General features: G+C 39.6%; 1 protein-coding gene and 1 long non-coding RNA gene across 3 annotated transcripts in view; one reads left to right on the top strand and one right to left on the bottom strand.

Moving 5' to 3' along the window:
• Positions 1 to 25,011, bottom strand: part of LOC118911155 (uncharacterized) — a 118,587-nt gene that overhangs the window by 21,108 nt on the left and 72,468 nt on the right. The gene's annotated exons all lie outside the window — the stretch shown is intronic.
• KRT23 (keratin 23) lies at positions 10,895 to 23,578 on the top strand. Of its 2 annotated transcripts, none has more exons than XM_036882829.2 (8): positions 10,895 to 11,362; positions 15,960 to 16,042; positions 16,739 to 16,895; positions 17,900 to 18,061; positions 18,149 to 18,271; positions 20,643 to 20,863; positions 21,730 to 21,761; positions 23,189 to 23,578. In XM_036882829.2, the coding sequence occupies exons 1-8, from the start codon at positions 10,967 to 10,969 to the stop codon at positions 23,281 to 23,283; spliced, it is 1,269 nt and encodes a 422-aa protein (XP_036738724.2). In that variant the 5' UTR covers positions 10,895 to 10,966; the 3' UTR covers positions 23,284 to 23,578. The 2 variants fall into 2 exon arrangements, with proteins under 2 accessions (XP_036738724.2, XP_036738723.2); XM_036882828.2 differs by having other exon boundaries at positions 10,895 to 11,371.

The following is a 25,011-nucleotide window of genomic DNA, read 5'->3' as shown; positions in this document are numbered from 1 at the left end:
AGGAATGGCTTTCACCTGCTCCAAAAACACAGGACAAATTCAAGCCTTCCTGCAAGAGAACTATAATTCTGGTCATGTGCTCCACCCTACCTTAAACCCCAGTTATGTAACACAAGAGAATTATAATTCTGGTCATGTGCTCCACCCTACCTTAAACCCCAGTTATATAGCACATCATAACATATAAAACATTCTGGTAACTTCCTCAGAGTGGAAACAGTGTCCACCCTAAAATACAAACAACTTTAAACAGATAATGTAGTAGGAGTAAAAATATACCAAACAAATTGGGAATTATATTTGGGATGTAATTTATACAGAAAACTGAGAATTTAAAAGGCACCAAAGATACTGAAATGAATTCTGTAAGTTTAAAGCATTCTATAAAAAATACATAACTTCCCAACAAACTGTATCCAAAGCCAGAAAATGGAGTGATATAGGATTATTTTACCTGACCAAAATAAAATATTCTAACACACACACATATTTTTAAAATGGCATCACTGAGTACTTCTTATGTGTAATGCATGGATTATCTAATTTAATTCCCACAAATAATCCTGTCAATTAGGGTATTAACCTGAGTTCACATTGTGGAATTGAAGCCTGAGGGGTTGGGCAGCAGTTGACAGAATCAAAATTTGAACTTAAAGCTGGTAACCAGAACATTCATCAGTGTAAATTTAGACTGACCTTTACATGGACTGTATTTATAAAATGCAAACTCTTACAGTTAATGTTTATTTCTGAATTCATCTGGAGACAGAAGTATGCCTGTTAGGCTAAGATATTTTATCTAACCGTTGTGACCTCCTGACAACTTCACTTCCTCTTTCTCCAGACCTATGGGATCATGGCTTCAGCACAGACAAGGGGTGCTTACAATCATCACCACTCTCTGCCCTCATTTGCACATTGCAGTTTACAGATGACAAAGCTCACATGTGCACAGCACATACTGATTACACAGCTCACTGTGTACATGGCAAAAAGTTATATAGTTCATGTGTATATACAACATACTGATTACATAGCTCATGTATGTACATTATATACAGATTACACAGCTCATATATGTACATTAACTTGCTCACTCCCCACAACAGCCCTATTAATTACAAGGAAGATTATTATTAGTCCCATTTCAGTGTTAAGAAAATTGAGACCAGAAGGTTAAAATCACCCAATAAGTTAACAGTAAGTATAGCAGGGACTTTACCCCCAGGCCAAAGTCCTTTCTGCTAATTCGCATGGTAACAAAGATACGGAAGAGGTACAGTATCATCAGGGTGATTTTTTAAGAGGGGTGAGAAATTCTTTGAAACTGGAAGCATGGAAAAAAGCAATCATTCTTTTTTTTTTAAGATTTTTTTTATTTTGTTATCATTAATCTACAATTACATGAAGAACATTATGTTTACTAGGCTCTCCCCTTCACCAAGTCCCCACACACACACCCCATTACAGTCACTGTCCATCAGCATAGTAAGATGTTGTAGAATCACTACTTGTCTTCTCTGTGTTGCACAACCCTCCCCATGCCCCCCCACATTATACATGCTAATCATAATACCCCCTTTAAAAGCAATCATTCTTAACCAAAAGAAAGGAGAATAGGAAAAGAATAAATCTAATTCCCCCAAACCAGGAGTCAAACCATGAACACTAACTAACAAGCAGGGAAACAGGTAATGAGAAGATCACCCAAAAATAGAGAAAGGAGCAACCTATAAATAAATCTGCAAAAATATTGTAAACACACATGAAGTTGCCGTAAACACATAGATGAAATATGAAGCCAGTGGTTATGTAGGGGTTGGGTTCCATGGCACCTCTGCCACTGACTCACTGAACAACCTTAAACAAGTCTTTCTCCTTCCACTACTTTAATTCTTTTATCTATACAAGAGAGTTCAACACAGTAGTTACTTACCCATAAACAAGTTAAGAGTCTTGAACAAAAGAATATCTTAACAAAATATATGATTACTCCCTGTCTAAAAGCATCCTGATTAGGTTATGTGTCAAACATGAACAGTTTAAGATAGAATAATTAACACTGTGTTCATTACATAAACCCTTAGAAAAGATGAATGCAACATATACATACTATAAATGTCATAAGAATCAATAATAAATTGTATTTTATCACCATGTCTTCTGTCTCACAGCAGAAAACTAATTAATGCTGTGCTACTACTCCAACATCCCTGCACATTTCACTAAATCATTCTCCTAAAAAAGCAATAAATAAGCCACCGTTGTCTCTCTTCTAGACAGGCACAACAGCCTCCCTGCTGACTCCCACAAATTCACTCTTGCTCTCATTCCCTCTCCACAAGGCAGCCAGGTCATCTTTTAAAAACACAAATATGATCATCACACACTCTCCTGTTTAAAAACATTCTGTGGTTTTCTGTGGCTCTTATGTTGAAGACCAAAATACTGAGAGTTGAGAAAGCCTGGAGTGTCCCAGCACCTGTGTGCATTACTAGCTTCATCTCCGCCTCCTTCTTCACTTGCTCTCCATGTTCCTGTCACTGAGATGAGGTATTCAGTATCTGTTGGATGGGTGGATGGATGCATGCATGAAAAGGTGAACAATACATTACATTTTTTTTAATAGGAAGCAATATTTTGGTGAACCAAACAAATAAATGGTTGAATTTCAGGCATCAACAACTGTCAAGTGGGGAAAAATTCTGGGGTGCAAGGCCCTTCCCAGAGCCCTCCATACACTGATGTTGCTACAACATGAACCACACTGGGCTAAAGGTAAAACTTACCAGGACAAGATTGCAGTAAATTGTATGAGATGATGTCTCAGCAAATCAACACCAGTTACTCAAAATGTCTCCTTAAATGGCAGAAGAAAGTAACACCCAGTGAGCACTAGGGCCAAAGTGCAGGTTACTTCAAGGATTATCAGTGGCAACAGCCTTTGTCTAGGGATTCATTAGATTGTCTATCATATTTCTTGGATTAAGATGATAAAAAGAAGAGAAAAAAAGAGAAGAATCATTTCAGTCTTGTGCTAGCACTCCCCACCCACTAGTGGGATCGGTTTTTCTTTTGTAGCCTTAAATGAACAAAATCACCCCAACAGATCTGGTGGCATGCCAAGGTAAAGCAAAAGGACTAAGGCTCTTTCTAAGACCAGGCTTATGCCACACCGCCCTGGCACTCCTTTCAAAGAAGTTATCTGGCTGGCACACCTCTTACCTTCTCAGAGAGGTTTGGTGTCAGTTGGAAAAGGAAGCTGGAAAAAGGGAGGAGATAGGCCTCCTCTTTTTTTTTTTTTAAGGAATTTTTCTTTTAATAGCTTTTTTGTTTGTTTGTTTGTTTGTTTGTAGATAATTATTTTTTATTGAAGGGTAGTTGACATACAGTATTACATTACATTAGTTTCAGGTGTACAACATAGTGATTCAACATTTATATACATGACAATTCTAGGTACCAGCTATCACCATACCAAGCTGTTACAATATCTTGACTATATTCATTACATCCCGGTCACTTATTATTTTACCATTGGAAGTGTGTACTTTTTTTTTTTTTTTTTTTTTTTGTGAGGGCATCTCTCATATTTATTGATCAAATGGTTGTTAACAACAATAAAATTCTGTATAGGGGAGTCAATGCTCAATGCACAATCATTAATCCACCCCAAGCCTAATTTTCGTCAGTCTCCAATCTTCTGAGGCATAACAAACAAGTTCTTACTTACATGGAGAACAAATTCTTACATACTGAATAAGTTCTTACATGGTGAACAGTACAAGGGCAGCCATCACAGAAACCTTCGGTTTTGCTCATGCATTATGAACTATAAACAGTCAGTTCAAATATGAATACTCATTTGATTTTTATATTTGATTTATATGTGGATACCACATTTCTCTCTTTATTATTATTATTTTTAATAAAATGCTGAAGTGGTAGGTAGATACAAGATAAAGGTAGAAAACATAGTTTAGTGTTGTAAGAGAGCAAATGTAGATGATCAGGTGTGTGCCTGTAGACTATGTGTTAATCCAAGCTAGACAAGGGCAATAAAACATCCACATATGCCGAAGATTTCTCTCAGAACAGGGGGGGTGAGGTTCTACGCCTCACCTCTGTTGATCCCCAATTTCTCACCTGATGACCCCCCTGCGACTGTGCCTGTCTTAGGTTGTTCCTCCCTTGAGGAATCTTACCCGTCTCTGGCTAACCAGTCATCTTCCGGGGCCATACAGGGAAATGTAAAGTTGGTAAGTGAGAGAGAAGGATAGGCCTCCTTTTTTAAAGGTGATAGTGATGAATGAGATTCAACTCCCAGTATCATAGGATAGGCCAATCCATTCTTCTCCAAACTTCACACTAAGGTACTGAATGACAGATGTGTCATTCAAATGATGACAACTTCATGGGTACCAGGTGAAAAGATCCTGACAACCAAGAAAATCGGTTTTCTCTGCTGCTGGTGATACTAAATTGCTGTGTCTCCCTGAAAACTGGCAACTCTAAATTAAGGTATTAATGGGTAAAGATCCATGGTAACTGCTCCTCAGCACCCCAGAACAGTGACCCTCACACAACAGTTGTGTTACTTGCAGAGCACTGTATTTGCAAACAAAACAAAACAAAACACCCATATCCGTAGACTGAAGGATCCTTGAGAAGGCAGGAAAGACATCATTAGTCTCTAGTCACAGAATCAGAGCTCCTCTAAAGAAAAGTCTCAATTAAAAAATAACTAAGTGAATTAAATTAGAGGATTGTAGCTCTCAATTATTTTTGGTTGTGGACTTTAACCAACAATGGAATCAGAAACAAAATGTATAATTTAGGGGTTGGAAAGAAAAGTAATAGAAACGTTTTCAACATAGCTGGCAAATGAACAGCCCACAACTGCAAACATTTCAGTAAACCTAAAGCATCATCTCTATATGTAAAAAAATAATAACAAAGTAGAGAGAATAAGTTGTTCCACAACAGTATCATAGACTCCTGCTGCCAATCCTAGCTCTGCTATTAACTGACCCCAGTCCCTTGCAGGAAGTACTTCCCTTTCATTTCCTGTCTGTAAAATGATGGGTATGAGACAAATAATAAATATAGTTCATTTTAAAGTCCAATTATTATGTTCCTATATAAACATTTTATTAGCAACTAGAGGTCAACAGAGAGAAGGAACCTTTAAAGTTTTACATCACTGGATCCTAACTTTTTCTTTTTACAGGCATCTTGGAGATACTGCAGGTTTAGCTCCAGACCACCACAATAAAGCAAGCCAAATGAATTTTTTGTTTCCTAGAGCATAAAAAAGTTATGTTTATACTAGGTTATTAAGTGTGCAACAGCACTATGTCTAAAAAACAATGTATATGCCTTAATTTAAAAGTACTTTATTGCCAAAAATGCTAACCATCATCTGAGCTTTCAGCAAGTCGTAAAAAATCACTGATCACAGATCACCATAACAAATATAATTATGATGAAAGTTTGAAATACTATGAGAATTACCAAAATGTGGCACAGAGACAGGAAGTGAACTGTGGGAAAAATGGCACCGACAGACTGGCCTGACACAGGGTTGGCACAAACCTTCAATTTGTAAAAAAAACGCAGTACCTGCAAAGCACAATAAAGCAAAACACAATGAAACAAGGCAGTTCTGCGTACAGTGGTCTCCCCTTATGCTCGGGGATATGTTGCAAGAACCCCAGTGGATGCTTCTAACCACAGATAGTACTGAACCCTATATATACTATGTTTTTTTCTATACATACACACCTATGATAAAGTTTAATAGATAAGCACAGTAAGAGATTAACAACAATAACTAATAAATAGAATAATTACAATATACTGCAATGAAAGTTATGGGGATATGGTCTCTCAAAATATCTTACTGCAGTGTACTCAACCTTCTTCTTGTGATGATGTGAGATAATAAAATGCCTACATGCTTAGATGAAATGAAGTGAATGACATAGTCATTGAGACATAGTGTTAGGCTACTACTGACCTTCTGACCATACATCAGAAGAAGGGTCATCTGCTTCCAGACCTCAGATAATAGAAACCACAGAAAGAGAAACCATGGGTAAAGCAGGACTACTGTATACTCCTTCGAAAAGTTAATGAAAGCTATAACCTCACCTCAGAAGAGTGAACATATGAACAGAGAAAATTTTGCCTCCAGTTTTAGAGATTTTACTAACTTCCAAGATTAAAAATTCAGCTTACATTGAAACACTGTCTTGTTTCTTCAGTTGGGAAATTTTCCCAATGGATAAAAAAGCTACAGGAGCTTAAGCATCTATGATCAAGTAAGTAAGGCTGATATAAGACTTTGTTAAACATGAAAGATAGGAAGTACAAACATGCCCTATGAAGCATTCTTGCCAAAAATGTCCAACCTGAATCTAACAAACCCTTTACATCTAACTACTACCTTACAAGAAATACAAGGGTGGGAGAACATGTAAAACAATAAAGTCAGCAGAACCCAGAATCTGGGAAATTCTAGAGAATGTGTCTTTCCTTCCCAGCCATTCTTCCTGATTTTATTTCCTGGGACCTCTTCCTCCTTCCCAACCAGGAAAGCCCCTAAGTACCCACTCCACTAGAGAGCTTATCTTTTTTAACTACACTTGCCCACAATCATCTCTCTTTTTCCTTCTCATTTCTATATAACTTAGCTATTCCACACATTTATACTCTTTATATTCTTCCCAAGACCAAGGCCAACAAACATTTGTGGAGGGCCTGCCACAGCCCTCTAGAAGCCAGAAGAATCATGGAATCAAAGCGAGTCGCCACAGCCTGGGCCTTTAGCTTCCTGGCAATTAAGTGCTGTGATGACTAGGCAGCTGCTTGACAAGCAGTTTGCTCAGCAAACATGCCTTTCATTTTTTATGTTCCCAATTGCTCCTAAGTATGCCAATACAGACTAGGACCTTAGACCTGTCAATACAGACCTTACTTACTTGATATTTGCTTTATATTTATTCTGATATCTTCTCTTCTTCAAATTTCCTAACCCTTCTCTTAAAGCCACCAGTGCCATTTACTTGTGGTCACTTAGAAGGCTCTGTCTACGTCTTCATTCTGTCAAACTCTTTCCCTCTTTGAAAAGTCAGATTAAGAAGGGTTTCCCACACAGATGTCTCATTACCTACCATTTGAGAAAACTTCCCTCTGTGATCTTAAAACTCTTTTTGCCTGTGTATTTTTTTTTAATTATTTGTCCTTGTGTTATCAGTCAATATATACAGATACTATCTGGAAGCAACTTTAAGTTGACTAGCTCTTGTCTTCTAGGTCGGAAATACTATATTGAGTATTTCTTAACTTAAACCTTCTATCTCTTGGCCCCTTTTTCCTGGAAAAATTAAATATGAGAAAATTTTATTTTTATTTGGCCATAGTTTGACACACTTAGGCACTTATAAAATGTCTGGCCTGGCAAAAGCTGGGTTTCATTTCTATAAATGTCTAATCTCTTCATGTGACCTTCAAATCATAGGATAATCGCATAGCAGATCTACTACTCACCTGTCCTGAAATGTCATACATTATAAAAATCTATCTGGGAATTGTTTGGGCCATTCTTCTCTCACTATAAAGAAGGGGGTACCTACAGTGATGGAACAACCATCTTTAAAAGGCACAAACACACTGTGCTCCAAGTTAATGACAAATAACTGTTGACAGGGCACCCTTCTGACCTCTTATACCCACATGTAACCCCATTAACTCACCACCCAACCTCTCCTGCAAAATACCCATTCCCTTTTAATGACAACATCTCAGTTTATCAGAAAGATGAATCAAATGTGAAACTTCCTAATCTTCTAGCTGATGTCATGCAAAAAAAGAATAATTTAGATTCTGAGCAATTGGAACTCCATACAAACACACACAAAAAAAAAATCAATGAAACTGTATCAGAGATGAATGCTCACCAACCAGAAGGGATGAGCAAATGTTGAGACTTTATCATTTGAGTTACTCAAAAACAGTTTTAAAATAAGCTCAGCAATTGTCAGCTGACCTACCTAAAAGCAGAAAGCTGCCACAAATGGCAGCTTCTTTCCAGTTGGACTTCTTTCCAGCTCTGTGGTTCCACAAATACTGACCCTGGCAGGTCATTTTATTCTCAATAAAAATTGTGAAATTAAAAGAACGTGATGAAAGTTTAAAATCCTACTGAAAATGTAACTAAAGTGAATTCATTTTAGTTTCTTGTCAATAAAATGTTTAATTAACTTAATTCTTCAGAAATAAACTGTATGAGCTCATTTTTCTAAAATTATTCTAACCATCCATATGTCTACCAATATATACAAATAAAGAGTATCTGAAATAATGTTCACCAAATTTTACCAATGGTGGAATTAGGAATTTTTTAAATCTTTTTTCTTAAATTTCATGCATTGTTTGTATTTTTTTATAATAAGCATGTATCTTTCTTATCAAAAACAAAAACCATTCCTTTTAAAATCCAGTGGAATTCCACACATTGAAAGTTACAAGGAAAATCACTATATGACAGTTCTGAAAGAAGTCACTTCTCCCCAATCCTCTCAAATATCACCACCAATTTTCTCCTACCCTGATCCAGTTCTAATACAAGAAATATTTTGCTCAAGGCCAACTCCTATAAATCCAAACTCCCACATACTGGTGTAAAATGATTCATGGACCAAATTCATGGGGCTAATAAGTCACTGCCACTCAAACATGCGCAGGGAAATGATCGATTCTTTGCAGGTTACTGTGAGAGAGTTCAGGAAAGCAGAGAGCAGCCAGCCCTTTCACGTCCCACAGATGGGCGTTCTCATGTGTGAGGCTGGGGTCATGTGAACAAAAACAGAATCGATCTTAACCTTGAGTCAAAACAAATGATCAGGAACCATCTGCATCCATCAGAACACTGCTTGCCAACACGTCTAAACAAATCTCTGTTACCTTCATTTGCTTTATTTTTATCTTGTTTTCCTTTTGTCTTTTTCTCATGTTCAGAGATGTAAGTGACGGTAGGACATTTCCAAAGGGCACACCCTAAAGCACCCACCCATATGGCTGCTTCCTTTAGCCTCAGCTAAATCTTTCCATCTTGCGCACAGTGAGATGAGGAAACTCCAGAGGACTTTTGCAACGTTTTGTTGCCAGACTTTGGTGCCTGAAAGAGGGAAGACAGGGAACCCCTGCTTTCAAGAAGCCTACAGTCCCAGATGAAACTAATAAAGGCAGTATAATGTGGTAAGTGACAGAATAGGGATGGACTCAGGTCCAGGAGGTGGCTGTGCCTAGCTGGGGGGCTCTGAGCTTCCATGGTGGGGCGGGGATACCGTGCTGTATATGCCCCTTCTGGAGGATCTTGGGACCGGAAAGAGGCAGTTTCCTCATAGAAAAGGCACCCAGCTCATTCGGGAAAATTCAGACAAAAATTGGTGAAGGAGGTAACCCCTAAACGATGCCTTGAAGGCATCGGTACAGGCAGGGGCAGCACGAGCAGACTCTGCAAGCAGCAGCAACAGCACAGACCAAGACTGTGACACCTGCAAATTCACTGGTTGAATTACACTGCACATGAAAATCAGCTCTGACTCATTCACCTCCATGAGCCTGATTCTTTATCTGTAGAATGGGAACAATAACCCTTGCCTGGCTACACCAACTGTTGTGCAAATTAAATTTAAAAATATTGAAGGCTATGTAAACTGGGAAGTCCCATTATCACCATTATAAAAGAGAAGTGCTGCACAGGCTCCATCGAGATTCAACTCAATGATAAAGTGCCATGTGGCAGAAAGAATCACCCCCTGGCTTTGCCACTAACCCACAATCTGTCCTCTGCCATAACCAAATTCAGTTTTCCTCATCTGTAAAATAGTGACTTGGACCAAGGAATACTGAAGTTTCTTTTGATACTGTCATCTTATTTCTAAGTCTCCTTTAAATCTAATTGCCAGTAACCCCAGCACATGGCTCCCCACCCCCAGAGTATTTCTTTATTTGTTCCTAATCTTTACCTTGGCAAACAAAGCGTAACATTCCTCAAGCACCTCAGACAACCCATGGCACGTTTCCTGTGTTCCTCCATCCCCTCTGCAGGTCACAGACACACAGAGCCCAACCTTCCCAGGGTTCAGCTGGGACGGGGCTGCTGGCCAGGTAACAAAGGCTGCGTTCCTCCCAGAAGCCCAGCGAAGTCCTGAGCGCAGACCAGGCTGTTTGGTTTTGAGGTGTGCTGGGGATGAAAGGCACCCTGGAAGTGGAAGGCTCATTCATTAATTAATTATAATTGAGGGTTTGTTCTTAAGAATGATTCCTTTGAAATTAATTTCCACCAAACAGGGACTGCCACAAAGGCATCAGATAATCAGAACATCCTTCATTTCCTCAGCATGAATATTTTTATTCTAGGACCTGAGATTCTGTTCTGATCTCAGTCTTCCCTTAGGAGTCTCTCCCACCCTCACTTTGCAGCTGGGGTTTACTTATTGGGGGGTCACCAGGGAATGGTGGGGGTCTGTTTGTTTAATGACGACTTCTTAAAAGGAAACCTTTGCTATACCAAATAAGTTTTTTATGGACTTTAATCTACCCTTTTCAGATAAATGGACAATGGAAAAATTCCACAGAAAGACTAGAAAGACACCTGAGACTAATACCCACCTAATGAATGTCACAAGCCACACCTCTGGGTTACAAATGGAAGGGAGAAGCAAACTGGTATATTGATGTGGCTCTAAACAACAATGTGTGTGAAGGCCCAGGGGCACTTCAGGATTGACCAAGAGGAAACACATGTTGCACAATGATACGATCTTGTTGGTACAGTTGTCAGAGGAGGGAACTCCCACAACGAAAGGCATAAAATCATCCAAGGCAGTCCGGGGCAGCTCAGTTCTGCGGTGCCAGGGAGTGAAGCAGCGCCCAGCTGTGCCCCACGGATGGGACCATGACCTCCAGACACAGCTTCCGCCAGACCCACTCGGGCTCCCTCCACGGCACGGGGGGCAGCCAGGGCAGGCCAGGGAGCTTGCCCAGAGCTCCCAGCGTCCATGGGGGAGCAGGAGGTGTCCGCATCTCCCTTTCCTTCACCTCGCCAAGCTGCCTGTCCCCTGGAGGGTCGTGGGGGTTTAGAAGAGGCAGTTCCCTCCTAGGTGGAAATGGGAAGGAGATGATGCAGAACCTCAATGACCGCCTGGCCTCCTACCTAGAAAAGGTACGTGCCCTGGAGGAGGCCAATGTGAAGCTTGAAAATCACATCCTGAAGTGGCATCAGCAGAGAGATCCTGGCAATAAGCAAGATTACTCCCAATATGAGGAAAACGTCAGTCGTTTACAGGAGGAGGTAAGATTGGTAAGATCCTGGGTGACTCTAGAACTGGAGGGGTGCTGCATTTCCAGGGGACCCAGAGGAGAAATCAGTAAAAAAGACAATTTCCAGGAAAATGGTAAAAGAGCTTAAAGTAACTGTAAATGAAGGTATTCGAGAATATTTTCTTATTATACCTTAAATTTGTACTTTGGAAAGTCTGTTTTGTATATTCAATTTCCTATACATAAATTATGTGGAAAATGTAAAAAATGTAAGGCAACCAGTGCTGTCCAGTATCATTTATGATCCAGTGATATAATAGTAATGATACAGGCTGATATTTCTTCCTCACATTCAGTGCACAAGGCACAAGAAAGCATTTACTTTCTCATTACATCAGTTCTGCTCCACCTGAAAATCCTGGTAATAGTGTGATTATCCATCAAAGAAAGGCTCAGTTAGACTAGACTGGAGATCACACCTGAAAGCTGTCACTCCACCAGCAGACACGTCATTGTGACATCCCTGGATATTTCCTCTTGGGGCTGCTAGAACTTCTGAGTTCTAGCTGCTCACAATTCTGAAAATGGTACATTGCTAGAAAAAATTAATAAATGAACATAACTTTTGGAATCTTAGAGTTAAGATGGGTTATGGAGATGTCTTAAAAAATAAGTAACATTTTTAACCAAACCTTAGAAAAACTAAACTTATACCTTCTGGGACATCAGATTAACATTGGTTAGAAGTAGAGAGAATCCAGTCTTGTCATAGGTTATTTTTTTAAAGCTCCATAACTTCCTCTCACATAAAACAGTCCCAAAAATCTCCTTGTAAGATTATGATTTAACATCTCCTAGAAAGGGCATCACAGATTTCAAAACCTAATGTGGTACCTTTTCTCAACACTCAGCCATCTTTGCTTGAATGTAGGAAGGACCAATCAAGATAACATAGATCTGTCCTCATAATGAACCCTAATTATTGAATAATCAACCTAATAACTGACTGTGTAACTACCTTAACTATATAGTACATGTTTGTCGTTATAAAAAAAAAAAACAAGGTGACTCAACAAACCTCACCATATTTTTGCATTCATATTAAGTTGCTTTGGTTTTAAAATGTTGAGAATAGGTGATTTTTGCAAATGGACCACTGAGAACATCACTCCCAAAGGAAATGTGAGGTTAGACCTGGTCAGGTAATTCACTACCTCACAGCAGAGGGAAAAGGGCAGAAAGGGAAAACAGTTATTGAGCATTTATTGTATGCCAGCCATCAGGTTGGGAAATTCATACACATGCCAGCACTGTCCAAAAGCTTTCTGCAACCACAGAAATGTTTTATATCACCTGATTTAATTCTCAAAACAATATTATAAAGAGACTGAAGCTCAGAAAAGTGAAGTAGCCATCCAAAACCACCAGCAAGAGACAGAAGTGGGATTCTAACCCAGGTCTGTTTCTAAAGGCCTTGCAATTTACACACAGCATGGCACCAACTGGCCTACCTCATATAAAAATAATACTGTTTATTAATAAAGATAAGGCATTACCTTAGCATTGCTAATCATATAGCACACATTTCATACACATGACCTCATTCTGTGAAGCAAGGATTTTTACCCCCAATTTATAGATAAGGAGACCAAGTGGTTGTCTATAAATTCTTTGGAACAGAATTGAGAAACGCGTGTGAGCGCAAAGACAAAGCGGAGGCGGCTTGCCCACCCTCCAGGTGGCCCCAAATTCTGATTCCGACCTTAAATAGGAAGCTTCTTCAGCTTCGCATTCCACTGTTTTCTGGATTTATTTCAGTTGTATTTTCTCTGTGTTTAACGAAAACAACTTTTTAAAGATGAGGTTGTCTATCCAGCCTGACGTCTCCTGTTTGCAGGTGAGAAAACAGAGGCGCAGAGAGGTGCCACAGGAACCCAGGGCTGGCCCTTCCTGGGACTTGATGAAATGCTCTGAGTAGATACGGCATTCTCCTGCCCCCACCTTAGGGATATTAAATGTTACTCAAAAAGTCTATAAGAAATTGAGTTAAAAAATTAATCCAATCCTTTAAAAACAGTTGGACATAGTCATAGGAATTTAGAATCGTTTTCTATAGTGCTATATTTGGCACCTTAGTGCCAATTTGACACTTTCGACCATAGTCAAAAATTCTATTTTCCTCTTCCTGGTATGAGATTACACACCCTGAAGCATCAATGCTTCACTAATGCACCAACTGGATTCTTTTTTTAAAAGAGTGAACTCAGGGCCTTGGGGAGAATCCAGGTGATTAATTACAACACACAGTGCAAAACCTATGCCTCATACATTATTTCTCAATCCATCCTCATCCATTCATTACCGTGAAGGATGTCTCAGAAATAGTGGCTCTATCATAATATTGTATCAAGTAAGCCCAAACAGGGGAAATAGTCTTGGTTTTCAAAGGTGCTCCATATCAAGTGTACTTCAGAACTCAATACTCATTGTACTATGAGAAGCCTGGCTGGGAGAATCAGACTTTCAATGTGCACTATGCAATGGATACATTACCAATTTAACTCAGAAAAGCCAAATGAGCCCACAAATGGGGCTCATTTCTGATTTTCTGGTTCTGTGGAATACATAATGTGTGGTTTCTCTGGATGTTAACCAACACCTCAGCGCACAAGTAAGGCTAACCGCAGGGTCCCCCAGGGCTTTTTGGATGGAGCTCCTTTTCATTTCCCATGAGCTGAGATGACACAGAGAATAAAGAGCCTGAGTTCCTAAGCAGCAGCACTGTGGAAGAGAGATGAGGAAATATCTATAGAATCCTTTTTTAGAGCAAAGAAAGAGTCACAGGGCCATCTGCAAGTCACCAAGGGAAGAAATCACAAACATCAAAAGTGTGAAGATGCATCTCAACACATAAAACCTGGGATCTGTCCAATGCAAACATTGGCTCTGACTACAAAAGAGATAGATTTTGAAAGAGGAAACTTAACACTTAAGATTTTTCTGAATTAATTTAGCTTCAACTGATTTTTCAGTGTCTACCGCAAGCTCAGAATATGCCAAGAATTTTACATTATTTTATTCAATCTCTTCTAATTCTTGTAACTCTTTGATAAAGTGGCTGTTATTATTACTGCCACTTTATGCATGAAGAAACTGAGATTTAGCAAGCTCACTCAGCTTGTGGGTGCTAGAGCAGCACCCCAGACCCTGCTCTTTGAATTCCAGACCATGTTATTACCACCTCTGAATCCTGCTATTGTGCATTCATGATACCAAATTCCAAGTAATCAGTGGAGCTTTAAATAGGACCATATTTTTGAAAGGTGCCTTTGTATTAAGGTATAACTTCATCCTAAGAAAATCCTTTCTAAATAAAGGAATTATCTGTATTAATACAATGGGAATATCATAGAATTCTCTGGATCCAAATTTTAAAAGTTTAAATTACAGAAGCTTAGAGGAAGGATCTCTAAGGCTACCCATTTTTAGTACAAACTCCTAATTTAACAGATGACGAAACTGAAGCTTGGGAAACAGAGTGGCCCAAGTTCATGCTGACGGTCAGTAACACGAAGTGAAAAGAAAATCTCCCGGTTCCTACTTCATTATAATTGGTACAAAAGTAGTATTACACTTTTGACATTGAGAGATCTTCCACTCAATTTTTCCAAAGACTGACATATATCAAATGTGCACTATTTCTCTGATTCCAACTACTTAAAATTGTTTACAAATCATAGATGTATACACAACTGCTCAGGTAGAAACTTGAACAATATTTTTATTTTAAAGTGAAAAGGTATATAAACATCTAGTAAAAGTCTTTAACCAGAGGCTTTAACACAGTTAAATTTCCTTAAGCTGCCACATTAGGTGATAAAGAACTATCTCAGCTAATACTTTAATAGCTACAGTTGGGGCATTCTCATCACGGAATAATTTATAAACACATACATACAAGTCTACAAGTTATGTGTATGGCTACTGTCACTTTGGACAAAAAATAATTGTGGTATGTGATGACTGTTATAAAATACTTCTAAAATTAGTTTGCCAAACTAATACCAGTGATACTTTATACCTGTGATATTTTGCTCAGTATCTGATTATTTTAGATAATCAGAAAATGAATGACATCACAAAGAAGAATTATGTTCATCTAAAATAATCACTGTATTTTAAGGGAGCCAAATTGTGGTCTAATCTGACCACAATTAGGATAGGGTCAGAACTTACACCTCCTTTAACATCTGCAGGTGTGAATGAGCTTCAGCCAAACACTAAGATATGTCCACAGGACTAGAAAGTTAGAAGTGTCTTGAACAATCACTCCCTCACCAGGTCCTATGCCATTCTTTCAGCGGTGGCATCACTCCTAGCCTGTCAAAGTTCCGTGTGAAAGAAAACAGTGAAGCTGGCTGCAGACCATAGCCTGACTGTAAAATCACTCTTATGCTTTGCACCTAGTAAGTGCTCAGTATTTACTGATTTGAATTTACATTGTTCCACTGCCAGAAAAAGAAGTCATCTATGCCACCAAGTCATAAATCCAGGAGCTAGAAGGCAGAAATATGGCTCTCCTGTGTGAGCATGTCGGACCCAAATGACTCTTGGTGTGTGTTTTACAGATAGTGAATGGCAAGCTGACCAATGCTCGGATCATTCTCCTCATTGACAACGCCAGGATGGCAATGGATGACTTCAGCCTCAAGTAAATTCCTTCTTGACAGTTTTGGGGTGGGGGAGATGTTTGGTGTTTTTGTTTTGTGTTTTGGCTTGCTCTTGTTTCTGTTTTGCAGCAGGAAAAGTTATTCACCATTACCCACATATATAATCTTATTTTATTAAATAAACAAGTCTTACTAAAACATAATTAAAAGGCATAGTAAAAAACAAATGCTCCCCTGGACCATAGTTAAACAAGTTTAGATATAAAGTATACTTTTTGGTATGGGGAAATCTAAATATGAACTGAGGATCAGAATCAAAGTGTTACTATTAATTTTTAGGGGTAATAATATTATTATGCTTATTTAAAAAACTATCTTTGTCTTAAAAAATCCCTTCTGAATTTAGGAGCAAAATGTCATAATAATGTGTATAATTTACTTTAAAATACAAAATAGGATACAGATGAAGCAAATAAGGCAAAATGTTAATGGGTGCTATATTTAAGTAATGTGTATATGGCTATTTATTATTTCATTCTTGCTAATTTAAAAAAATAGCATTGAACTGCCATAATAGAAAAACCTACATGAAAAAGACATATAGAAGATGCACAGCATGTATTCATCTGCTCCCATTAAACCTAAAAAGTAAGAGATTCACCTCAAAACTAAGATGAATCCTTACAAGGCTATGGCCTTCCAACAACAGAGGTCCTCTTCTCTTCCTTCTAACCAAGGTATGAAAATGAACACTCCTTCAAGAAAGATTTGGAAATTGAAGTTGAGGGACTCCGAAAGACCTTGGATGATCTGACCATTGTCACAACAGACCTGGAACAGGAGGTAGAGGGGTTGAGGAAAGAGCTCATCCTCATGAAGAAGCGTCATGAGCAGGTAGGATTTCCCAGGAGCTCCCAGTATCCAGCACAGCTCTTAACCTGCACATTTCAGGTGATTCAATAGCTGCAGAAGAAACCACCATCTGAATGCCAGTCCTACTGTCCTTCAATCTAAATAACCATAAGGAAGCATATAAATATCTAATTCTTCCAACCTAAAGATTATCTACTCAGATGTCAAATACAACAGCCAAAATATAATCACAATCAACAATGAATCAGTCAACAATTTTGTTAATATACAATGCTTACCTAGACTTGTTTGTTAATGATACCATAAGAATAAATGTATGAGACTGAACTTCCTTCAATGACCTGATGTGCACCAACCTGGGGAACAAATAAATAAAAAGAATCTGCCACCAACAAAAGTAAATAGAATTAGTGGCAAAAATGAAGAATCCTAATTTCCAGAAGCATTTGACTGACTAAGTTACCATCCATCTAAAGTCCCTGAGACTCTGATGAACTGATAGAAAAAAAACCCATTTTAGGCAAACAAAATTGCTTATGAACATCAAAGAGCCTCAGCTTCTGTACAGCTGGTTTGCCAATGGCTGTTAATTAGACCTTTCCTGTGGATTCTTGGTGTTCATGATATCCTGTGGGCATCAGCCCACACAGTCACAATGCATTGACAAAATTTAACTGTTTGTGTCATGTCTTCAGCCATGAACATTTGCTGAACAGTACTTTGCACACTTTGCACACTTTGTAAGTGTAATTCTTTGCGAAACACCTTCAACCAAGAATTATCACTAATCACACAGTTCATTTGATTACCTGTCTGGTACTATTCTTCATTTTATAAAATTGTAAGAGAAAAAGAAAGCACATAATGTTTTATCATTAACAAATAATAACTGAAAAACCAAACCAAACCAGTAAAAGAGTAGTAACCACAGAAGCTGAATTTTTTACAGATCTGTTAAATGCTGCTGACCAACACACTTCTGGCCTGTCACAGCAGATTCATTTTCTTTCTCCGTTACTAAACAGGAAATGGAGGAATGTCATGGGCCAAATGAACTCAAGGTCAATGTGAAGGTGGATACAACCCCAGGAGAAGATCTGATTAAGGTCCTGGATGATATGAGGCAGGAATACGAGGGTATAATACAAAAGAAGCATCAAGACTTGGATGCGTGGTATAAAGAGCAGGTAAAAGAAAGATGCCCTGACTTCTCCAAGGTTCCATTTCCATGTGGTCCTAATGCTAATGCCTCTGCCCTTTGCTTGGCCTCACAGTCGGCGACCATCGCCCAGGGCGCAGCCGCTCCAGTAGCTGTACAGAGCAACCAAAGTGACATCCACGAGCTGAAGCGCACTTTCCAGGCCCTGGAGATTGACCTGCAGACACAGTGCAGCAGTGTGAGTCTGAGCTGGGAATATCCTGGGTCCGGTACCACCTCCTCCACAAAGCCTTCCTTGGCTTGACCTATCTCTCGGGCCCATCTCCCCGATTCCCCGGGGCATCTCTCATGCCCCACTTTCCATCCAAATTGTTCATGGTATGAATGATAATAAGAGCTACCACTTAACAAGGTGTCCACATGTGCCACATGGTATGCAGGAGAGCTATTTCTATTAAATGTCATCAATCCTCACATTAACCTTTCCAGGTAGGTCTTAGGGTCCCCATTTTAGAGATGAGGAAACCAAAGCTCCAAATGCCTAAGTAAATTGGCCACGGTCACACAGCCAGTAAGCAGCAGTGGTGAAGCCATGTGGGATTTTGGGGGGTGCTCTAGATGCCCATAATGTCTATCAGTGCTGTCCCTACTTACCACCAAGCTGCCCACCAAACCACAATAAAGAGAAATTCTGGTAACAGCATGATTTGGTGGCAAACCCAGGGGCTGACTCTAAAGCACTGTTCCATTCATTATGTATATGTCTACCCTGCTGTGCACTGTAAGTTCACCATATAACTAATGTGTAAGTCATTTCTATAATCTCCATAGTTTTTTATAAAATGCTCTGTATGAGTATCATAGCACTCAAAATTCATTTTTAAAAATCTGTCATTTGGTTCCCTTTGTAGCCTATCTGCATCTTCTAATCATTCATCAATATCAGTCCTGAGTGCTTCATTCTGGGGGAGAAATAATCAGTCCATTTTGTTGCAGGTGCACGTGGTAAATTACTGTTACACTTTAGGAATCAGTAATGGTAAACAGACACTTAAAATGCACACTGTCAAGGTGATGACAGTGAGCACAGAAATAATTACAGTGTTGTATAGCTTTCAGAACATTTTAACATGCAGTGTTTCACAATAACCCTGTGAGGTCAGCAGAACATTTGTATCTATTTCCATGCATTATTATTATCTGACACTATTTTAAGTACTAAGGAATAAAAGACTACTTTAAGTACTAAGGACTACAGTAATAAAAGAATTTATATTCTACTGGGGATGACAAACAATAAATGCACAAAGCATCAAAATACATTAGATGTAGAATACATGCTACAAAGAAATAAAGCATTGGGGGGAGCGGGAGGTAAGGCATGCCCAGGGTGAAGAGCTGCCGTTTTTAAAAGGTGGCAGGTGGCAGTGTTAAGGTGACAGTTAAGCAAAAACCTAAAAATGGTAAGGAGGAGCATTATGCAGCTATAGGGAAGGGGACCTTAGCGGGAGGGAACAGCTACTGCAAAAGCTATGAAGCAAAGGTGTGTCCAAAGCATTGGAGGAACAGCAGGGAAGCCAGTGTGGTTGTAGTGAGTGAACAAAGGGAAGAAGAGGGAGAGGAGAGGAGAGGAGAGGAGGAGATGGGAGGGGAGGGGAGGAAAGGGGAAGGGAGAGGAGGGGAGGGGAGGGGAAGCCATGAGGTAACAATGGAGACAGACTATGTAACCTTGACCCTTGGAGGGAGGTCAAGAGAAACCTGAAACAGAAGGTATAGACAGCTCTTTGAGGGGCTTTGCTGTAGGTGATGGGGAGCAGAGAAACTGGGTGACAGTTGAAGGTAGACGGGGGTTTGAAAGAAAAATTTTAAGGTGGGACAAATCATTCTATTTGAAAGCTAATGGGAATAATCTAGTAGAGAGGAAAATATGAATGATGCAAGAAGGTGGGCATTTGCTGAAACGACCAGGGCACACAGACAGCTTACATTGCTTGGGACTAGCAAGCTTAGCCAAATTGAAATATAGGATACCCAGTTAAATTTGAATTTCAGATAAACAACAAAGTTTTTTATAGTTTAAGTATGTGCCATGCAATACTGGGGCAACAGTTGGGATATACTCGTACCAAAAAAAAATTATTCATTGCCTGTCTGAAATTTAAGTGTGACTAGGTGCCCTATGTGAGATCCTTCTCTAAAAATACAAAAAGACAGCAGCCCCCCTTGCTGTTTCCCCCCAGGAGCTCTCAGTCTGGCCAGAGACAAGTGCGAGCGTAAGGAGGTTAGGAGAGATCAGGGCAAGGCGCGGCGTACGCCCGACCCCGAACGAGTAAGGGGGACAACAAACACTACAGCAGTGCGGCCACGCCAAGCGCTCCCTGACACGGGTTTTATGCCCAGAGAATGGACTTCAAAAATGCTGACACTGCTGAATTTCCTCACCGCCCAAGCCCCAAACCTCTAAACCAGCCTTCTCTCATCTTTGCATCCCTAGCAGCCACCAAGATACCTAGCACAGTGCTCAGCATGTTCTAACTACTCAACAAGAGCATGTTAATGAATCAACCAAGCCATCAGCCAGTTCATAAGAGAAATATGTCCTTTTTCAGAAATCTGCTTTAGAAAACATGCTATTGGAGACCCAGTCTAGATACTCGTGCCAGCTCGGGGACATGCAACGGATCATCGCCCTCTATGAGGAGGAACTCATGCAGCTACGCCATGACCTGGAGCGTCAGAACAATGAATACAAGGTCCTCCTGGGCATCAAAACCCACCTAGAGAAGGAAATCTCCACCTACCGCCAGCTCCTGGAGGGAGAGAGCGAGGGGTAAGGCAACGCCTGGCAGGGGAGGAGGACGGAAGTGGCAGAAAGGGCACCCTGCGCTTGGGTATGTCCTCACATACCAGATGGCTCTGTTAGCAGCCATCACTCTAGAGCAAGAAAGGTTCTTATGTTGACTTTCTTCTAAAGATATTATATCAGGTTGTATTTCATTAAGTAGCAAGTGTGTAACTAACTGATCACTATCACTTCCAAGACACTAAGATTTGAGGTCAACAGTTAAAATTAACATATTAAAATCTCTAGAAAAAAATAACTAAGGAGGTTTGGCTGCAGTGTTTCCCAGTGGGAATGCATACAACTTTGGCTACAAAAAAAAAATAAATAAATAGAAGGTTGGGGGTAATATTTTAGCCTAACAGCAGGAAAAGGTTTGTAAAAGATTGAGATGTCTAAATTTCCAACCTGGTATTTCTGGCCACCTGGGGAAATGACAACAGCTGTCCACAAAAAGGGCACATACACTCTATGACTCAAGAGAAAGAGAAGGTTTTTTCTTAAGTACATAAATAAAATGTTAATAGACCAAGCTTTGAACAGCCTGAAAAGCCCAGGGATCCCAGACCCTAAAAAGGACCCCAGTGGATGCAAAGCCCACAGCCAGCTGAGAGGATGGTGGGGGTTTGGTACCCTTCCCTTGACCCCAGGGTCAGTGGGAGGCATACTCATTGCCCTCTGGATCTAGGACGGTTCTCCCAGGAACTTGTGACCTTGCGACTACAGAGCTCAGACAATTATCCTCATCAAAGAACTATGAATTCCAAGCAGGCAAAGGAAGTTAGTTCAGCTTGAGGAACTTTTGTGATTGTTGCTAATACTAAAATGAGCTTTACTCTTCGTCATTTTTATAGGACAGTGGAGGAATCTAAGTCAAGTGTGAAAGGTAAAAAAAATTTCTTTCATTGTTTGAATCCACTCTTTTTAAATCAATCAGTATGTTCAGCCATTCTGTAATACTCATAATCCTTACTGTACTCCCAGTGTCCTGTGTTTAATTTTATTTTACTCCCAAATGGTCAGGAATTTTTAATTAACAAATTAAATAATACAGAACAAAGTAAGCTCTCAAGATTGTCCTCACCAACACATATATGTGAAGGCTCTTTACAAGCATTCAAGTAAATAAAATGATCATTAATATTACTATCTCTGTATTAAGTTACAGAGTCTATTTACTAAAGTCCTAGGAAATTAAGAGGAAATGATTTCACATAGTTTCCCAAACCATATTCTATTGAACACTAGTGTTCCATGAGATTTTATAGATGTATTATGAAAGATGTGTTCTATAGGCAGAAACAGTTGGGAATACTATGCACCATTATCCTCTTGATGAAGAGTCATGTTGCATCTCAGTACGCTAAAGACAGAATAAGCACTGCAATCAGGAAGAAAAGGAACAAGAAAAAGAAAGAAACATAAAAGCTTTACTTTGTTTAACCCAGTGTTCCCAAATATCTCTGACCTGTGGACCCTATTTTCTCAGATTATCTCTAATATCTCACAGAAAAGTTCTAAGAAACCACAGTCTAAGACATGTGGCACTTTCTGATCATAAACATGTTCTAAGGCATTAGGGATTCAGAGAATCGTAGTTCTAGTAAACATCATAGAACAGCTGGTCTAACTGCTACTCCTCTGCAAGATCCCAACAGATAGTCCTCAGCCTCTCCTTACCCATATTCAATGATGGGGAACCCATTGCTTGATGGGGTGGCCCAATCTACTATTGGAAAAGTTTAATTTTAACAAAGTTCTCTGTGTATCTCTATTAGTGGCTTCATTTCTTCCCTCTGGTCTAAAATCAGCTTACTGATATGTCAACAAAGCATTTATTCAAATAAATCTTATATTTGGAAACAGTGACTATGATAAACACCCCTGGCTTCTCACCCATCCTCATGAGCATGCTTTTTAGATCTTACAATGAGGTTCCCAGAATGGCATTTAGAGCTCTGTGAACTCATAGAATCTGTGGCACAAGTGCTACAAAGCCCAGATTAGCAGAAAGGACTCCCCCAGTGCTTATTGTCAGAGACTAGATTCTGTATCAAGCATGCCAAGGATGAAGGTCTTGACCTCTAGAAGGTCTTAACTATCTAAAAGGTGACATGGTTTGGACACCCTCATTTCTTGGAGGGTGGGAGGACACATCTTCCTGGGTGAGATCCCTTTCCACTCCAGCAGAGCCCACCATATTGTTTAGTGGTCACTTTGTAAGGCATAGACAGTCTTCAGATGCTGACAGTGGGAACAACTCAAAATGGTGGAGGCATATGGCAGTGACCTTTCCATCGCTCTCTCCTTCAGCATCTGTGGCTCCAAAGATCAAGGCCATCACACAGGAGAGCATCAATGGAAAACTAATTCTTTCTCAAGTGAATGAGATCCAAAAGTTGGCATGAGGCCAACAGAAGATTCTGCCTATTGTGAAAACTGTTTTCCCCAATGGAAAGTCCGTGCCCAGACAAAACTGGGTGACTCCTACGAGGTATCCTTGGAGTCACCAAACTCAGAAACTTTCATTTTTTTCTCTGTAACTATCTCACCAAACATTCCATAATGATCTTAATATAATGCTGCATTTTTTGAATCAAAGTATGAGTTAATGAGCTGAAAGTTCTACTTTCCTACTCTAACCTTCAGATTCCCATCATTGTGTATCTGTTTTGTAACCAATAAAACTCCACACCAGTTGCATCATGTCTACTTTTTTTTTTTATTGTAAGTCAAGATAAGACCTCAAGGTCTCATCCTAATGAGGGATTCTCAGGGATTGTCCATGAAAGAGCTTTGAACATGTGCACAGCAGTCAAATACTCAGCAGAATTGTTATTGTGCAGCCATGCAACCAAGGGACAAGATGCAGCTCATGAGATTCTCCAAACTCCTGCCAGCAGGAAGGGGGAAAAAACAGAGAAAGGAAGACCTAGCTAGTCTCACTGAGAATGTGAGATGACCAAAAACTGTGCTGTCTCACATAAAAACAAGCAAACCTTAAGATCCGAAAAGAGAGTTAAAGCTAGAAAAGGAAAATAAGAAAAAATCCTCATTACAGATAGATATTAAGACCCTAAAGGGGAAGTGACTTGTCCAAGATCCAAACCGCAAACACTAGGATCCAGTATTACGTTGAGGTGTAGCAGGGACTAAAGCACAGGACTGTGCACCTCTGTCCCCTAAAGAAGATGCCATTTTCTCAAACTGTAGCAGTGTGAGCCATTGTCCCACGGGTGGCACAGAGGAGCAACGCTGGAGAAGAGGAAGATAGTATCCACATATCCACTAAGACATTATCAGTACGTTGTACATGGAACATAGGATTTTAACAATTTAAGGAACCATAGGCACAAGCTAGTCAAACACTCATTTTACAAATCAATGGAGGCCCAGAGCAATGAAGGCATTTACCTCTCATTCACTGGATTGCTGCAGCAGGGTCTAGATGTAGCCCTCGTGACTTCATTAACAGTTGTCAAACCAAAGGTGGTGTACTTGAGTTCCATTGTCATCTAACACATTGGCAATGCTCCATGTATTTTTGTCTCTATGTTTCAGCACTCTTTGGAAAGGACAGCTTTTGATATTGTCTGAACTGAGCACCTGTTAAAACTAGATTAGTCTTCCCTTAAGGCAATAATTGGTGTTTCTGATCCTTAATTACCAAAGAATTGAAAGCCAGCCCTAACTAACAATCTGAAAAGTAGGTGAAAGGACCCCAGGACAATCCTATCATTGCAAAAATGTGTCACTGGCTTAGCTGAAACATTATCTGGGGTAAAATCATAAATTTTTCTTTACTGTGGGATTATTTCAGAGTCTCAAAAATGACAAATACACAAACATCTTCAATGAGTGCCCTTAGAGCAGCATTTGTGGGGACTTCTGACATTTTGGGGGCAAGAATGGATCTATATTAGATTCTAGTTCTCATTCTACTTCATTTTACTGTAAGAACTTCTTTATGTTAATAGGTACTATACAGTCTCAAAGCAGACCTAAAAATTAACTTTTTCTCTATTTTAGCACCAATTCACTGCTATTTCATTCACTAGACATCATAATCTCTCTCTTGAAATTGGAAAGCTATGCATAAAATATACATATTTTTTCAAGGTGAAGTTTGAGCACTG

This window comes from Manis pentadactyla, chromosome 4, assembly GCF_030020395.1.
Source record: "Manis pentadactyla isolate mManPen7 chromosome 4, mManPen7.hap1, whole genome shotgun sequence".
Classification (NCBI taxonomy): domain Eukaryota; kingdom Metazoa; phylum Chordata; class Mammalia; order Pholidota; family Manidae; genus Manis; species Manis pentadactyla.
This window is presented reverse-complemented; position numbering and strand designations above follow the sequence as displayed.